At 48.7% G+C, this 17,750-nt stretch overlaps 3 protein-coding genes across 5 annotated transcripts in view; 2 read left to right on the forward strand and 1 right to left on the reverse strand.

Annotated features, from left to right (window-relative positions):
• The window catches only part of HARS1 (histidyl-tRNA synthetase 1), a 12,410-nt gene extending 3,855 nt beyond the window's left edge, over positions 1–8,555 (forward strand). Inside the window, exons 3-13 of the mRNA XM_040239897.1 lie at positions 1,400–1,519; positions 3,005–3,100; positions 3,737–3,862; positions 4,479–4,586; positions 4,738–4,836; positions 5,063–5,156; positions 5,344–5,471; positions 5,569–5,811; positions 7,352–7,468; positions 7,657–7,803; positions 8,126–8,555. Of these exons, the coding sequence (XP_040095831.1) occupies positions 1,400–1,519; positions 3,005–3,100; positions 3,737–3,862; positions 4,479–4,586; positions 4,738–4,836; positions 5,063–5,156; positions 5,344–5,471; positions 5,569–5,811; positions 7,352–7,468; positions 7,657–7,803; positions 8,126–8,197 (1,350 nt within the window). The 3' untranslated portion in view covers positions 8,198–8,555. The remainder of the gene's footprint in view (positions 1–1,399; positions 1,520–3,004; positions 3,101–3,736; positions 3,863–4,478; positions 4,587–4,737; positions 4,837–5,062; positions 5,157–5,343; positions 5,472–5,568; positions 5,812–7,351; positions 7,469–7,656; positions 7,804–8,125) is intronic.
• A 96-nt stretch (positions 8,556–8,651) lies between these two features.
• Positions 8,652–12,094, forward strand: DND1 (DND microRNA-mediated repression inhibitor 1). 3 transcript variants are annotated; one of them, XM_040239906.1, is made up of 4 exons: positions 8,652–8,788; positions 9,082–9,199; positions 9,573–10,034; positions 11,169–12,094. In XM_040239906.1, exons 1-4 carry the CDS (start codon positions 8,666–8,668, stop codon positions 11,630–11,632), a joined length of 1,167 nt encoding a protein of 388 aa, XP_040095840.1. In that variant the 5' UTR covers positions 8,652–8,665; the 3' UTR covers positions 11,633–12,094. The 3 variants fall into 3 exon arrangements, with proteins under 3 accessions (XP_040095840.1, XP_040095841.1, XP_040095839.1); XM_040239907.1 differs by having other exon boundaries at positions 8,714–8,979; XM_040239905.1 differs by having other exon boundaries at positions 8,714–9,199.
• WDR55 (WD repeat domain 55) lies at positions 11,928–17,409 on the reverse strand. Its single transcript, XM_040239908.1, has 7 exons — positions 16,248–17,409; positions 13,620–13,720; positions 13,446–13,533; positions 13,167–13,346; positions 12,974–13,073; positions 12,719–12,888; positions 11,928–12,637 (listed from the first exon to the last, which is right to left on the reverse strand). Exons 1-7 carry the CDS (start codon positions 16,436–16,438, stop codon positions 12,319–12,321), a joined length of 1,149 nt encoding a protein of 382 aa, XP_040095842.1. The 5' UTR covers positions 16,439–17,409; the 3' UTR covers positions 11,928–12,318.
• Between the last annotated feature and the right edge of the window lie 341 nt (positions 17,410–17,750).

The raw sequence follows: 17,750 nt of genomic DNA on the forward strand, positions 1-17,750 counted from the left end.
AGCCATGAAATTAAAAGACGCTTACTCCTTGGAAGGAAAGTTATGACCAACCTAGATAGTATATTCAAAAGCAGAGACATTACTTTGCCAACAAAGGTCCGTCTAGTCAAGGCTATGGTTTTTCCAGTAGTCATGTATGGATGTGAGAGTTGGACTGTGAAGAAAGCTGAGCGCCGAAGAATTGATGCTTTTGAACTGTGGTGTTGGAGAAGACTCTTGAGAGTCCCTTGGACTGCAAGGAGATCCAACCAGTCCATTCTGAAGGAGATCAGCCCTGGGATTTCTTTGGAAGGAATGATGCTGAAGCTGAAACTCCAGTACTTTGGCCACCTCATGCGAAGAGTTGACTCATTGGAAAAGACTCTGATGCTGGGAGGGATTGGGGGCAGGAGGAGAAGGGGACGACAGAGGATGAGATGGCTGGATGGCATCACCGACTCAATGGACGGGAGTCTGAGTGAACTCCGGGAGGTGGTGATGGACAGGGAGGCCTGGCATGCTGCGATTCATGGGGTCGCAAAGAGTCGGACACAACTGAGCGACTGAACTGAAGTCTAGATTTTCTTTATATACTCAACCGGAACAACATATCACCACAGAATTGAATGCAAAAAGCATATATGAGAATAGACCTGACTTCTGTTAATCCAGACATTAAAGATTTGCAAAAATGTAAATCAATGTCACTCTTCTCACCAAATCTTTTTGTTTTGGAAAGTAGTTACATTTTCCTAAAATGTTATTTATGTTAACATGTAATGGATTTTCTTTTTTTGTTAAGTAAATTAATATTTTTAAATGTTTGCAGTTTTCATTTCAAACATGATAAATATTGATAGGAATAATCCATTTTGGAGTTCTTAGGAAATAGTAAAAATATAAAGAGGTCCTTCTCAACATGTTCTAATTCATTTACTCAGTCCATGTCATAGGGCTATCAGAAACAAATTAAAGATAAATAGTATTCACTAGGATTTTTTTTTAAGGTATGCTGGGAGAGAATATTACTTGTAAAATTTGGAATTCAATGAGTTAAGCCAGTTTGAGTTGCTTATATTGCCTGTCACCAGGTAGATGTTTTCTGTTAGGCAGGGAAATGTTTTGTTATCCCAGAAAATGAGTTTAGGAAAATTTCTCAGAGAACAGAGTTCCAAGAATTCTGGAAGATAGAACCAAAGTAAAAGATGGGTCAAAATTTAGAAAGGTGAGAGCTAATGGGTGTGGTAGTTAATAGGGAATTGTTTGCACCTGTTTTACACCTCAGTGACCTGTAGGAAATCTAAGTTTGGGACAGAGTTTTCATTCATCATCAATGAGGTCATACTTGTATATTTCTAGACTGTATTGTTCTTTGTTTTTAAACCGCATCCTTGGTTCTCTGGCTGATTTTGATTCCAAGGGCACAAGAGATTATAGTCCCCGGCAGATGGCAGTTCGGGAGAAGGTGTTTGATGTAATCATCAGCTGCTTCAAGCGCCATGGTGCAGAAGTGATTGATACACCTGTATTTGAACTAAAGGTGAGAGACGGATGAAGAGAAATTATGTGGTGGAAGAATGGGGATACCAACAACAAAGAGGGTGGCAAGGAAGTGAGGCCCAAAGGCCTCTCTCTTATTGCAGACAAAGCTTGGTATTTTCTCCATGAGAAGAGGGATGGGACTGGCATAGAGGGAGAGGGCCTGCTTTTTATTTACCTTGGTTGCAGCCAGCAGCTTCCAAAAGAGAGCCCTTCTCAGGAGTGGCAGCTGTTATGGCTCCAGACTACCCTGAATTCTGTGTCACCTGTACCCAAGATGTTTCCTAGATATAAGCAGATCAAATGTATAAAGGATAAATACACAACCAAGTCTCCTATTGATGGACCTTGAGGTGGTTTCTAGTTCTATTAAACAGCAATTCTTTGCATCACTCCCTGCTTAAAACCCACTGGCTCCCAGTGCATTTATAATAAAATCTAAGCTCTTTATTCAGGCTTACAAGGCTTACATGATGTGGCAACTGCCCACCTTTCCCTTCTCATCTCATGCCATTTTTCCTCTTGTCCACTTTGCTACCATGGTCTTTTTTTCTGTTCCTGGAACATACTAAATATGTCTATAGTAGAGCCTTTGTTCTTGCTCTTCCCTCTTCCTGAGCTCCCCTTTTCCCTAGCTCTTTGCATGACTTTAATTTCAGAGTAAATTAGACATGACAGATTTTCATTTCATATCTTAATTAAAATGCCATTCCTCAAATAATCCTCTCCAATGCCTTTTCTAAAGCAACCCTTATCTAACATATCAACCTATTTTACTTCCATTAAAGCAGCTATCACTATCAGAAATTATCTGTTAATTTGTTTCCTTGCATTAATGTACTGCCTGTCTCTTGTCATTACTTCAGAAGATCCAAGAAGGCATGGACTGCCTTTGTTCATGGATGGAGACACAGGGCTTAGAACAATGTCTGGTCCTAGTGGGTGTTTACCTACAGGATAAATTCCCAAAGATAGAATTTCTGCATCAGATGGTTGTACTCATTTCTATTTCTACCAACTAGATTAGTTTTGCAAGTGCTGCCATAACAAAATACCATAGACTAGGTGGCTTAAACAACAGAAATGTATTGCCAGGAAGCTGGAAGTCCAAGATAAGCTGTTGGTTCCTTCTAAGGGTCATGAGGGAAGGATCTGTTCTTGGTCTCTCTCCTTGGCTTTTAGACGGTGTCTTTTCCCTGTGTCTTCATGTCGTCTTCCCTCCTGTGTCCAGATTTCCTCTTTTTATAAGGATGTGAGTTTTACTGGATTAGGATTCACCCTAATGACCTCATTTTAGCTTAGTTACTTCTTTAAAGACCCTGTCCCCCAATAGAGACCTAATCTGAGGTGACTGGGGGTTCAATATATGAATTTTAGAGGAAATGTAAGTTGAAATCAGTCATCGTTAGAATGGGGGGTTTTGTTTTTAAAACCTCCTTTAAAATTTTTATATTTATCTTTGTGATCACATTTGTTTTTTCTCCAGGAAACACTGACTGGAAAGTATGGAGAAGACTCTAAGCTTATCTATGACCTGAAGGACCAGGGTGGGGAGCTTCTCTCTCTTCGATATGACCTCACTGTATCTTTTTAAACTTCGGATGGATTGGCCCCCACTGGGCTGGGGCTTTTTCTAGCCTCAGGTTTGAGGGCAGCTAGACATAGGTAGGATCAAATATAATCTTGCAATCAGAGAAATTCTTTCGCTAAAGCAGGAACTGGACTTTGGCTAAACAGAGCATAGCTAGCCTTAGAAGACTTCTGAAATCCTGAGTGAGACCTCAGCTTTATGTCAGGGTCCAGTTCTGACTCTGGCAGCAATCCTCTGGCTTCAGAATACATCTCCCTTGTCCTGTCTAATGGACGGCGTTCTCCTTAATTGACCAAAAGCCTGTTTCCTTTATCTCCAAGCTATGTCAGAAAATCATCTGCTTAGACATCGCTGAATAGGGCCTCCTTTCTGCTCCCCAGCCAGTCTACCCACCCCTCTGCTGTGCTTACCACAGCCCCAAAAGAAAAGAGCCTTAATATTTTTTTGAGACTTCAGCTGCCCCTGTGGTAACACAGTTGATTCTTGCTGATGTTCAGAAATGCTGTTAATCTTTCAGGTGGTGGTTTTAACCCAAACAGGGTGGGGTTAGAGCCCAGCTTCTGTTGGTGAGAATCATCACCTTCTAGACTGTGATAAGTGGGCCATTCTCCTTAACTTTGTCATCAGGTTCCTTTTGCTCGATACTTGGCAATGAATAAACTGACCAACATTAAACGCTACCACATAGCAAAAGTATATCGGCGGGATAACCCAGCCATGACCCGAGGCCGGTATCGGGAATTCTACCAGTGTGTGAGTATGGGGGCAGGCTGGGTAAGGCAGCAGTCCCTTGAGCTAGTAGAACCTATTGAGTACTCATGGTGTCCTGAACAAACTAGATGCCCCAGATAATGCTAACCCCAAGATTTCTTTATTATTTTCACATACAGGACAGGGATTATTCTCCTCATTTTACATATGAGTAAACTTGAGGCTCAGAAAGATGAAGAGACTATAGGGATAAGAAAGGCAAAGATAGGACTAGAAGTCTTGGTCCAGTGCTCTTTATATTAAACCACAGTGATAGGATGACAGCAAAGGATGAGGAAACTGGATTTGAGGTACTGTCATCTAGACTGGTGGCAGAGCTTCCAAATGAAGAGAGAAAATGACTGAGGCCAGGTAACTCCCCTGACAACAGTGGAAGGAAATAAGGACAAATATTGAAAGGAATAACCCAGTAGATGGGAAGAAAACCAGGCCTGGTAAGAGACCCAGGAAGGCTGGGGTTTTCCTCTGGGCTGACAGATGGAAAATGAAGAACGTGGCCTGCACATGAGTGCAGTGAGGCTGCCTCCAGGGAAAGCAGAGCTCCCAGGAGCCCTCCCTCAAGGCCCCTGAGGACCCCTAAATACCCCTCTCCCCACAGGATTTTGACATTGCTGGGCAATTTGACCCCATGCTTCCTGATGCAGAGTGCCTGAAGATCATGTGTGAGATCCTGAGTTCACTCCAGATTGGCGACTTCCTGGTCAAGGTCAGAGCTGAGTGGAGCTGCGGGGGGCAAAGCTGGGCCTGGCCTCTCACAGGAGAAGGTCCTGGTACAGAGGCAAGAGGAGCCTAAGCATCCAGCACTGTAAAGGGCCATGTAAAGAGATTCCTTATCACTGTGCCTTGGGTCACTGTAGGTGAATGATCGGCGCATCTTAGATGGGATGTTTGCCATCTGTGGTGTTCCAGACAGCAAGTTCCGCACCATCTGCTCCTCAGTGGACAAGCTGGACAAGGTAACTACCAAACACTTGACTCTTCTTTTCCCAGGTCCAACCTTGCCCTGAGATACGGAAAAGATTAGGAGAGAGAGGGCCCTGCCTCTATGCCCACAGAGGGAGATTAGCTCCAGGATATACGTTGACAGGCAGCTTCTGCTCAAGACACCCCTGAAGAGGGCTTATACTTGCTCTGCCCTGGGGAAGCTGTCCAGGGTTCCCTGACCTGTATCTGTCTGTCCAGGTGTCCTGGGAGGAAGTAAAGAATGAGATGGTAGGAGAGAAGGGCCTGGCACCTGAGGTGGCTGACCGCATTGGGGACTATGTCCAGCAGCATGGTGAGAAACAAAGCCTGCCTCCCAAGCAGCCATCCCACTGCCCTCATGCTAAAGCCGAAATTCCTTTTTGTATGTGAACATGCATAGGAGAAAGAGAGAGAGAGAGAGAGGAGTGTGTGAGTGTATATGCATACATGTATCTTTTTCTTCTTGTCAGTCAGTCTGGTTCACAGATCTGTCTCCCCAGGTGGAGTATCCCTGGTGGAACAGCTGCTTCAGGATCCTAAATTGTCCCAGAACAAGCAGGCCCTAGAGGGCCTGGGAGACCTGAAGCTGCTATTTGAGTATCTGACCTTGTTCGGCATTGCTGACAAGGTGAGTCAGGTTGGGATGGGAGCCTCAGCTGAGCTCTGGGGCTGAAGGCCAGCCCTTGAGCCTCATCTGATACTGACCCATGTTCTTGTCCCCCCAGATCTCCTTCGACCTGAGCCTTGCTCGAGGACTGGACTACTATACCGGCGTGATCTATGAGGCAGTGCTGCTACAGCCCCCAGCCCGAGCAGGGGAAGAACCCCTCGGTGTGGGCAGCGTGGCCGCTGGAGGGCGCTATGATGGGCTGGTGGGCATGTTTGATCCCAAAGGACGCAAGGTGCCCTGTGTGGGGCTCAGCATTGGAGTAGAGCGGATCTTTTCCATCGTGGAGCAGAGGCTGGAGGTAGGGCTGGGGGCTGGGTGGAGGAAATTCTGGGTAGCTGGTGGCACCTGAGCTATCTTCTTTGATCTCTAAGGAGGAAGTAGTACTGCACTGATCAAGGAGCATCTTTGCAAAGAAAGGGAGAAGACAGTTGCTGTCCTTCAGACTCTCACCCTAATATAGGCCAGCTTGATGGATCTTTAATCATTCTTTCTTCACAAAATCCTTTGCTCTGGGTCCCTACTTTGCTCAGAGCTGTCAGAAATCCAGGCCAATGTATCTAAAGACCTGGATCTTTCTCATAATACAGAATACTTAATATTTTACTCCTCTGTGCTTGGGCACTGTCCTTCATGCCTTTCATGCACTGTCTAAAAAACTTCTTAAACAGCCTTCTGAGGGCAGTAGTAGTAGTTTAGTCGTGAAGTCATGTCTGACTCTTATGACCCTATGGACTGTGGCCTCCCAGGCTCCTCTCTCCATGGGATTCTCTAGGCAAGAATACTGGAGTGGATTGCCATTTCCTTCTCCAGGAGATCTTCCCAACCCAGGAATCAAACCTGGGTCTCCTGCATTGCAGGCAGATGCTTTACCAACAGCTATGAGGGAAGCCCAAGAAGGTAGCTACTTTTATTATTTACATTTTTCAGACAAGGAAACTGAAGATTATAGATCAAATAATTTGCCAAAGGTTTAAGTGGCACAGTCAGAATTTGAATGCAGGCAGTCTAACTCTAGTCTTGCTCCCAATCACTCTGATACTCTAAGTGGGAAGCATGTATCTGAGGCTCTGGGATCCTTCAGATGGCTATCTTGACTCTCCAGCACCTACAGTAATGTGAGGAAAGCCCTTCGTGGCCTCAGGCCCACTTCTGTTGCTACTGTTCTTAGGTAACCTTCCCACTGCTCCCATCCTTTTCTTGAGGTCACTGTTTTCCAACTGAAGTTCCAACGGGCAGCTTATATTGTAAGAACAATAGAAATAGTTTTCCATAAAAAGAAACAGGCAGCAGCAGCATTCTTTCTCCCCTCCATCCATACCCCTCCTATGGCTTTAGTGTAAAAGACAGACTCTTGACTGTCAATACTAGAACTGCTAGGGGTGATTGGATTGCCTGTGTGAGTGCAGAATATCACTTCCTTATGATAGATCCACAAGATAGTAGATGGAGATAAGCTTGTTCATAAACTGTACACAAGCTACCTTTGTGTGTGCTCAGTCACTCAGCTGTGTCCGACTCTTTGCAACCCCATGGACTGTAGCCCGCCAGACTCCACAGTCCATGGAATTTTCCAGGCAAGAATACTGGAGTGGGTTGCCATTTCCTTTAAAAGCTACCTTTACCCTCCATTATTTATTCTGGGAAGTCATATGCATAAGCCATTCAGTTCATTTCTTATTCTTCTAAGAGCTAATTTTTGCCCAATTGCTAGATGAGAAAAGACTAGCCTGCCCTGATGGACTTGGGGCCTGCTCTCAGAATACTGACAAGAGCCTGCTCTGTTTGCTCACTGAAGGTGTCGTAAAGGGTAGCTCAGCTCTTTCTTAACTCTTTTCTAGGCCTTGGAGGAGAAGATACGGACCACAGAGACACAGGTGCTTGTGGCATCCGCACAGAAGAAGCTGCTGGAAGAGAGACTGAAGCTTGTCTCAGAGTTATGGGATGCTGGGATCAAGGTAGAGGAGGCAAGCCCTCGGGTGGCAGCACACTTGGGAATGCTGAACACACATGAAATAAAAGCTTGTCCATAGTGGCCCTGCCATTGCTATGATTTCTTGGGGTGAAGATCAGAGTGAGGGGCCCCAAGAAGGTTGTCCCTGAGGACTGCAGAAGCCAGCTTTTTTTCTTCCCTTGTCCCCTGCAGGCAGAACTGCTCTACAAAAAGAACCCCAAGTTACTCAATCAGCTGCAGTACTGTGAGGAGACAGGCATCCCACTGGTGGCCATCATTGGTGAGCAAGAGCTCAAGGACGGGGTCATCAAGCTGCGCTCAGTGGCCAGCAGGGAAGAGGTAAGTAGGTGAGCAGGAAGGGGGAGGGACACAGAATGAATGCCATTTCTGGATGCGGCGGCCCATTCAAGACCTGGGCAAAAGCCTGGCATTCATATTAGCCCCCTAAAGGACTAAGGGGATAACATGATACTATGCCCATGGTCTCCATCCCCACATACCCTGTGTCTCTCTGGCTTCCCCAGGAAGCACTGTCTCCCCTGACGTGTTTGATTGGGTTCCTGCTCCCAGCGGAGCCAGGCCTGATGACTAGAGGAAGACATGGGCGCTCAGCAGTGGAACACAAGATGCTCATACCACCTTGTCCTTCCTTCCTGGCCAGGTGGACGTCCGAAGAGAAGACCTTGTGGAGGAAATCAAAAGGAGAACAAGCCAGCCCCTTTGCATCTGCTGAGTTGAGAAAACGATCAGAAGAAAGTGGGACTGACACTATTTAAGGCTAAGATAAGACTCTGCATACCTACTTCAACAGCTTTGCACATTTCTGTCCCAACAGGAAGACCTGAAAAGTGATCAGAACAGAGACTTTTTTATTTTTATTATGATTATTTTATTTGTAATCACAGACAAAAATGGTCAGGTACTATACCATTTATCCATATGGCTCTGGGGGCTTAGTAGTCCTGTCTGTGTCCCTGGGCTATAGGGACCTGGCACAAGATGGTCTCTTCTGCAGAGCCCTATAACCAGGTGGCGGGAACGCTCCCCACAACCAGCCTTGGAAGGTCCAATAAAATGCCTCAACCACTGGAGCCTGCCTGTGTCACTGACGCCTAGCCCTGCCTTCCTGGTCAGAGTCTGGGTCTCCCACTGCGACCACTTCAGCGGTAGAAAATGGGGAGAGACACTTAACAGTAGCCCCATGGGCTCTTCTGCAGGGTGGAGGGTGTCCCGGACGTTCTCACCTGCCAGTCTGCAAGCCATTTTTGAAGAGGTGGAGCTGTCTGCAGACCCACTCGCTAGGGTCTCTAGCTTTCACCTGCGGGTGCGAGGTTCGAGCGGCGCAAGTTCGGCGGATACCCCACCCCCTTGGTGGGCGGGGCCGTGCTCAGAGCCAATGAGAGCTTGGGGGGTGGTGGGGTAGGGAAGCTTCCAGATAGGCAGATAAGGAGAAGGTTATAAAGGGGGTACGAGTGAGCCAGCTGGGAAGCCATGCAGTCCAAACGCGAATGTGAGGTAAGTAGTTGGCTACTAGAGAGTCCAAGAACCCTGGGCATCACTGGTGAGACGGGGACGGACGCAGCAGTCCGCCATTCCAACCCACCCTTTTCCCCTCAGCTGTGGTGTGAGAGGGTGAATCCCGAAAACAAGGCGGCGTTGGAGGCTTGGGTCAGGGAGACGGGCATCCGGCTGGTGCAGGTGAACGGGCAGAGAAAGTATGGCGGGCCACCCCCAGGTAAGGTCTTCCCAGCCTTATGCCTGCTAGGGGGCTAAGCCAGCCTCTACGGCCCCGACTCGCCGCGTTCAGGGGAGGGAGGGGCCTACCCCGAGGCTCCACTCAGAGTTTAGTCAGAAACCCCAAACTACCTGTTACACGTACCCCTTCCCACCCACCCGCCCCCTCGAGGAAGGGAGCAAGTCTAGTCTTAAGATGCCAGTCCCATTGGTAATTCAGTCACTCGATTATGCCGACGACCCGGAGGATTACGGGTGTTTTACCCATTTCACAAACGTGTGCACACGTACTCCCTCCCGCGCTCGGTCCCTGGACCCCGACCCAGGAACTATCCGGTTGTATGACGGTGCCCTTCCCCACCCTCTTCTCCCAGGATGGGTAGGCAGCCCGCCGCCGGCCGGGTCGGAGGTGTTTATCGGGCGGCTGCCCCAGGACGTGTACGAGCACCAGCTGATTCCACTGTTCCAGCGCGTGGGCCGCCTCTACGAGTTTCGTCTGATGATGACCTTCAGCGGCCTGAACCGCGGCTTCGCTTACGCCCGCTACAGCTCGCGGCGCGGCGCCCAGGCCGCCATCGCCACGCTGCACAACCACCTGCTGCGGCCGTCCTGCCCGCTGCTCGTGTGCCGCAGCACCGAGAAGTGCGAGCTGAGCGTGGACGGGCTGCCGCCGGGCCTGAGCCACCGCGCGCTGCTCCGCGCACTGCAGCCGCTGGGACCCGGCCTGCAGGAGGCGCTGCTGCTGCCCAGCCCCGGGCCGACGCCCGCACAGATCGCACTGCTCAAGTTCAGCTCGCACCGGGCCGCAGCCATGGCCAAAAAGGCCCTGGTGGAAGGTAGGACTGGAGACAGCGCGGGGGACCGCTGGTTGGGAGCAGACACTTTATGCCGGGCACTTACCTCTACAGGTCAGCATAGTTCAACAAAGCGGGTTAAAGCTGCTAGAGCTTAGGGTCAAATTTGAGACAGACTTGACGTCACATTTTTTATATTTTCACTGGCCCTACCAGCTATCAGTGACCTAAAAACTTAACACTTTCCACGCATTATCTCCTGACTTAACCCTTCTCACCGTAATGAAACAAAACACTGTCCCTCTTGAGATTGGAGACTGGTTTAAAAAAAAATTGACTTGCCAGAGGCAATCAACTGAGCTTACCTTTTACACACTGTAGAACCTGCTTCCCAAAACTGAGAATTAAACAGCTTTTAGCACATTCTTTTGTTCTTGGCAAGTATTCATGGTAAAGTTTAGCTATTATGATGGTTATGAGGTAGGCAAAGCCTGCAATCAACCAGTACCCCAAGGGAACTTAGAAGGTAGCAGTTATTAGGTAGGTCCCTTTGTAAATAAACAGTGAAGCCTAGAGAAGTTATTTAACTTAAGTTGCCTGGGGTCACAGGCTTCCCTGGTGGCTTAGTGGTGTAAGAATCCAGCTGCCAATGTGGGAGACACAAGAGACAGGAATTTGACCCCTGGTTCAGCAAGATCCCCTGGAGGAGGAAATGACCACCACTCCAGTATTGCCTGGGAAATCCCTTGGACAGAGGAGCCTGCTGGACTACAGTCAATGGGGTTGCAAAGAACCAGACACAACCAAGCATACACACATGCACACTTGGGTAACACCACCAGGAAATGGGGAGGGTAGAAGTTAAATAGGCTTATGTGACTCCAGGGGCTTCCCTGGTGGCTGAGACAGTAAAGAATCTGCCTGAAGTGCAGGAGACCCAGGTTCAGTTCCTGGGTGGGGAAGATTCCCTGGAGAAGGAAATGGCAACCCACTCCAGTATCTTTGCCTGGAGAATTCTGTGGACAGAGGAGCCTGGTGGGCTATACTCCATGAGGTCACAAAGAGTTGGACAGGATGGACCAACAGATTAAAAAGATTTGACTCCAAAGGACTCAGAGTGTTTGGGAGTTTGGGCCCAGGGCTTAGACCTACCCTGTTTCTGTCTTTTTCTTGCAGGGCAGTCCCATCTCTGTGGAGAACAGGTGGCTGTGGAGTGGCTTAAGCCAGACCTGAAGCAGCGACTCCGCCAGCAGCTCATGGGTACCTCACTACAGTGCCTACAGCCAGAGGGCAGCCGATTAGCCCTGGCCAGGGACCAGGGGCTCGAGTTCCAAGGGTCTCAGGTTGCCTTGCAGCTGCTGTGCCAGCGGATGAAGCTGGGCAGCCCAGTGTTCCTCACCAAGTGTTTGGGCACAAGCCCTGCTGGCTGGCACCACTTCTGGTACCAGGTGGTGATCCCTGGGCATCCAGTGCCCTTCAGTGGCCTCATCTGGGTTGTGCTGACCCCAGATGGGCAGGATGGGCATGAGGTGGCTAAGGATGCAGTATCTGCACGGCTGCTGGAGGCAATGAGTGAGTCTAGGGCCAGCCTCCTTTGGTCTACTGGGGCTGAGGCAGGAGGTACCATGGTTCAGCAGTGACCTTATCCTCTACAGGCAGCCTTTGTCTGCACCCGGCCCAGCAGGCCTGGGCAGCCACTATCTGATCCCAAGAAGGGGAGGAGCATAGACCCTGCCCTAGACCTAACAGCCTCCCAGCTGGGGCAGGGCCCCAGAACACCTGGGGGTAGCTCAGGTTTGGCCAAAGTTGTGGTGAGGGAACTTCCCTTCTCCCATTCTGGGGTTTCATCTGACCCCAAGGTGTTGTGTGTCACACACACATACACACACACACCCTCTCTCCTTCTCCCAGTTTAGTATGAATCTTTGTTTCTTATTTCCATGTTTTGTCGTCTTTGTTGAAGTTTTTATTTGAGGGCTGGTGGAGCCAAAGGGTCAAACGTCTGCCTCTGCCCCCACTACTTGGTGGTGTGGTTTTGTTGTATGTGTAGTTTTGAATTCTTCTATGCTGGTTGTATTTATATTAAACCCCTGGTTGGTGTATACCTGTGTCCATGCTGTCTTGCCCCAACTGTGGGCTTTGTCTTACACTGGCAGAGTGAGCAGCTGCTACAAAGCCAGTACTTCCTCACAGCAATGTGCTGATCCTGAGCATCTTCTTGTGCTGCACAATAGGGCATTTTCAGTTCCCAGCCTCTCTAGGGATCCAACCCAGAAAACAAGACTTTTGTCCACTGAGAACCCATCCTGAGGTTCAGCTCATCCCTTCAGTCACTGTCATCCTCACTCTCTTCCTCCTCCAGAGTTGTGGCATCCTCTCCCTCTTCCCTCAGTCCTGCAAAGAAGTCATCAGTGCTCCAGGCCTTGCTGCTCAGTGCCCGCAGTGGTCCTCCCTTTTTCTTGCGTCGGCGGTAGTCATCCACCACCACAGCCCGCAGCTGGGCCATGTCCCAAAACTTGAGTCGCTGGTCATGGCCACTGCTGGCCAGGAAACGGCCGCAGTAGGAGAGAGCTAGCTTCTCTACAGGCTCCTCAGCATGCTGGCCCACACTGCCCACCACTCGGTTCGGCAGGATGTTGACAGCCCTGGGCAGAAAGAAAAGTGTTGGGTATGGGATGGTTAGGTCTGCCCTTCCTATGACTTGAAGGCCATCTGGTTTCTCTCACCTGATGACTCCATCAGTAGAGCCAGCACACAGCAGACTCTCCGTCACTGGAACCATGCAGTCAATGGATTCGGCTCTCAAGGCAAAGCGGTCACTTGTGGCGCCAAAGCCATCCCAGTTAAAGAGGTAGATGGTACCTTCACTGGAGCCACATGCCACCTTCTTCCCATACTGCAGGGAAACGGCAAAATAGGTTTGTGGAGCCACATCAGATCAAGTCCCTATCACACCCTCATCCCACCCAACCCAGTTGTACTTTCATAAGTGTGACAGAGGTGAGGTCTCCAGATTGGGGCTCAGAGAGCAACTCAAACCGCCGTCGCTTGATGTTGAAGACACCGAGGCAGCCATCTCCGCTATAGAGAGAGCAAAGCAGCAGGAATGGCTGGAGGTACTCACTGAGGGATGTGATATAGGAAAAGGGGTGGGACACAGCTTTGAGGCTGTACCTGGCTGTCAGCAGCAGCTTCTTGGCGGGATCCAGAGCCATGTCAGCAATGTACTCCTCATGCTGCCGCATATCCATTAAGGGGCCCTCCTTCCTTTGGTCCCAGAGGCGAATGCCACCTGTATCATCCCCAGTGGCCAGAACATTCTCATCCACCAGCAGCAGACTGTTGATGGGGGCACTAGAGACATACAAAATTTCCTGGAGCACTTCTGTCCCAGTAGGGATGTACCAATCAATCCTTACCGTTTATCTCAACACACAATCGGCTTCCCCTTACCCATGAGCCTTGGAAATGCGTCTTTCGAGTCGGCCCAGCTCCACATCTAGAAAATGGATGGCTTTGTCCTTGGAGACAGTAACAAGTTCTGGGGGGGGGAAACGCCCAGGTCATGGTACTATTCATTGCTCCCTTCCCACCACCACGTTGCTGGCAGCCTTCCCTAATACTCACTCTGCCCATCTTCAGAGAAGACAACGGCTCGGCAGGACTTGAGGTGGTGACCTGAGGACCAGAGCTCCTTGGTTTCTCCCTCTTGGCAGGAGTAGGAAAAGCTGGGGAGAACAGAAGAACAATGAATGACCCCAGACCTCACCTGGCAGTGTAGGACCAACTAGCCAACTTTCCATCCAACTAGCCAACTTTCCATCTACCTAGGAGTTACTGATCATACACCTCCAAGCCCAAGGAGCATACCATCCCATTCTCCCATTTTCAGTGAGCTTCAAATGTTAGATCTTTTTTCACTCTATGTTTTGGGACCTCATCCCACCCCCATCCCTCTTCATCACTGGAAACCCAAGCCTGGGGAAATAGGTCTGAATCACTCTGGAAGTTCAAAACTAACAACAGAAGAACAGGCCAGGGGTTGGAAATGTAAAGATTAATAAAGACAGAGATCTTACACTCCAGGTCTATGGGAGCTAAGTATGAAAGTGTTAGTCGTCTACAACCCCACAATCCCATGGACTGTAGCCTGCCAGGTTCCTCTGTCCATGGAATTCTCCAGGCAAGAATACTGGAGTAGGTACCCATTCCTTTCTCCAGGATCTTTCTCACCCAGGGATCAAACCCAAGTCTCCTGCACTGCAGGCATATTCTTCACAGTCTGAGCCACCATGGAAGCCCAGGGGAGCTAAGGGAAGCCACAATTAATTATAGCACATTGTGACCACATGCTGAAATAGTGGTAGGATGAAAAGGGAGAGAGAACAGAGAGGAACCAGCCTGTAAGCTCAGCTTTGAGGCAAGTACCTGTCCAGAGATTATCCACAGTGCCTGTCTCAGCAGATTTTCAAAAGGGTCCAATAAATGTTCTGTCCAAGTGCCTAACATGAAAAAGCTGCTTAATAAATATTCACAAACTGAATGATACCTTGGAAGGGAAAAGCTAACCACGTTGATGACACCTGAGTTGGATTATGAAGAATAAGTAGTTCACCTGGCAGAAAACAAGGGACAGATACTAGAGACAGATGCTGATGTCCTTCCCAGGGCAGAAAAGGGATGAGGACAGTTCAAGTGGCAAGAGAGATCTGGCTAAATCTTGAAAGATACGCTGAACTGGGCTTAAAACAATCATGCAGGCCAAACAGAAGTCTGAATTGAATTCTTTGGGCAAAAGGAACCTCTCTGGAATGGTCATGAGTTAACTTCAAGGCCTCCAGAAGGCAGTGGCTGAGTGTAGGAAGAGGAGACAGAAGCCATGAGGGGTATGAAGAAAGGTGACTCCCAAGTACCTCACACTGTAAACATGGACAGAAATAGTAAACCTCTCTACAAAATAAGTATTACTGTTATTTTGTTTTTTTTTCTGGCTGCGCCACTCAGCTTGTGAGATCTGAGTTCCCCAATCAGGGATCGAAACTGGGACCCTGGCAGTGAAAGCAGCAAGTCCTAACCACTGGACCACCAGGGAATTACCCATTGTTCCCATTTCCAAAGATTAAAAAAAAAAAATTTAACTTGCCCAAGGACACTGTAGCTAATGAGGGGTTTGGGTTTTAAATCCATTAAGTAAATCTGATAGACCAACTCTCCTGGTTAGGGCCTTCAATGGTTTTTCACTGCTTCCAGCTTATATTTTTTATTCAAAAAGCAAACATGTATTGAGCACTCACCCTGGGCTAGAAGCAGCAGACATAATGAGAACTAAACAGACTACAGATTATACACTCCAGAACACTGTATTTCAAACTCTAGTCGTGACCCATTAGTGAGTTGCAGTCAGCATTTTCTGTATGCCCACGATTACAACAGAATAAACCAGAAAATATCAAAGTGCACCACACAAAACATAAAAGCTATTTTTACTGTGGGGCAAGGTCAAAAAAGTTAAATTTTTTTTTTTTAGTGGAGGAGAGAGCGTTCAAACCATTACACAAATTACACATCATTATGCAGTTTAGGAGGAAAAGGTATCTGGTGCCAAGGCAGCATCTAACAGGTAATCTAATTTAGTCTGCACCACCTTGGAAGAGTGAGGAGATGCTGAGAATTCTGGGACAATAGGTACAAGAGGAAAATTCGAGGCAGAAGGATAACATGTGCAAAGGAGCTGAGCCCTCAAGGTCCATTTTTTAAAAGTTAACAATGAATAAGCACAGAAAGCAAAAAAAACTGAACAAGGGCCAGAAGGTCAAGGCCCTTAACCAGATTAAGGAATCTGAATCCTAAAAACAAAGGTAAACTATTGAAGGGTTTTAATCAAGGAAGTGAAGGGGTCGGATCTGTGTTTTTTTAAAATCAGTTAAAATGGGCAAGAAGGGAAAGCAGGGGGCCCAGTTGGTCCTGTTTCAGAATCAATACATATTTCGGTCGGAAGTAAGTGTCCTGAAGGCCTACTTGTCCGGGCTCCGTCAGGGCATTCCAGCCACTCTTTCAGTTCTTTTAAGAGATTTGCGTGGTAACCTGCTTAAAGCCGAACGTTATTAAACGAAATGGACAAGATTTGAGCCTTGTAAACTTAAATCTCCCTGTAACTTTCTTTCCTCATCCCAGCTCCATTCCTGAGGCGCTTCCAGACTGAGCAGGTCCAGGCCCACCACACTCTTCACGCCCCCATCTGTGCCCCGCACTTACACAAACACGTCCCCGTCCACGTCCCCCGCTGCCAAAAGGTCGCGGGCCGGATGGAACGCCAGCCCACTAGCCGGAGCCTCCAGGACGATATCTTCCGGAGTGTCCCGGATACGGGCTGGGGCTTCCGTGGCGTCGGGATCCTCCTCGTCGCTCCCATCCTCAGCGGGCCTCTCCTCACACATGCGGTCCATGCACCAGACCACCTGAGCCGCGAAGGAACCGAGAAGTGAACCCAAGAACCAGCTACACAGAGGTAGGAATGGCCCAGGGAACCGCTTCAGGATTGAGGGGCTGAACAGGAAGTGGCGTTTAGGCGTTCTCCGTAACTCGGAAGAGGCGGAGCCGGACTCGCTGGTAGGTGGAAACGAACGGAGGAGCTCGGCCGCTTAAGCGCGGTACTTCCATGCGTTGCAATGGAGAGCTGCTGGGCTGGCTATACAGCACAACCCTCAACCCTCTCCTTGGCCTCTTCACTTGGAGATGGGAACTGCGTTTTCCTGATCCAGGCTGACAGCCATAAAGAAGGCTAAGCCGGGAAGAACTGATGCTTTTGAATTGTGCTGGAGAAGACTTGAGAGTGCCTTGGACAGCAAGGATATCAAACCAGTCAATCTTAAAGGAAATCAACCCTGAATATTCATTGGAAGAACTGTTGCTGAAGCTCCAATACTTTGGCCATCTGATGCGAAGAGTCGACTCTGGAAGACCCTGATACTGGGAAAGATTGAAGGCAAAAGAAGAGGGCGACAGAGAATGAGATGGTTAAGTAACATCACAGATTCAATGGACATGAATTTGAGCAAACTTCAGGAGATAGTGAAAGACAGGGAAGCCTGGCGTGCTGCAGTCCATGGGGTCTCAGAGTCAGACACGATCTAGTGAGGGAACAACCACCCCCAAAAGGTAAGGATGACTGCCTGCCCTCAGGGGAGGAGAGGAGGACGCCAGTCATTCATGGCTTGGTGAAAGACCAAGATGAACCACAACCAGTTTGATCAGTAAGCAACAAAAGCCCACACTGCAAAAATTTGCCTTGTGGGGGGTCCCTGACAGCAGGCAGCCCACTCACACTTAAGCTGCAGCCACGGATGGATGCTGAACATCCTCGTGGCCAAAGCAATAGTGCCCCATCACTTCCTACTGTTTGGCTGCAGATCCTCAGCAGGACTCGGCCAGCAGTGCTGAGCTGGCAAGGAGTTGATGAAAAGGAAAAATTGCAACAACAGTTGACATTCTGATTACCAAAGATTCCGCAAAGATGAGAGCACTCTGTATTGCGGGACAGGTGAGGAGCATGGGGTCCTGTCTGAAGAGAATGTTCTCACATTGTAGTATAAGCCTTCTAAGACATCTTACATGCTGATACCCAGCTCCCTTAAGAAGAGGTGAAATAAGTGAGGTTAGAGACCTCAGGGAGGCTCCAAGTCCCTTGTATGGTCTTGTGAGTCCTTGTTCCTCACGATGCAGCCACCTGGTTACTTCCACAAGGCTTGGTGGTACTTG

Source organism: Oryx dammah, unplaced genomic scaffold (assembly GCF_014754425.2).
Source record: "Oryx dammah isolate SB20612 unplaced genomic scaffold, SCBI_Odam_1.1 HiC_scaffold_5, whole genome shotgun sequence".
NCBI lineage: Eukaryota > Metazoa > Chordata > Mammalia > Artiodactyla > Bovidae > Oryx > Oryx dammah.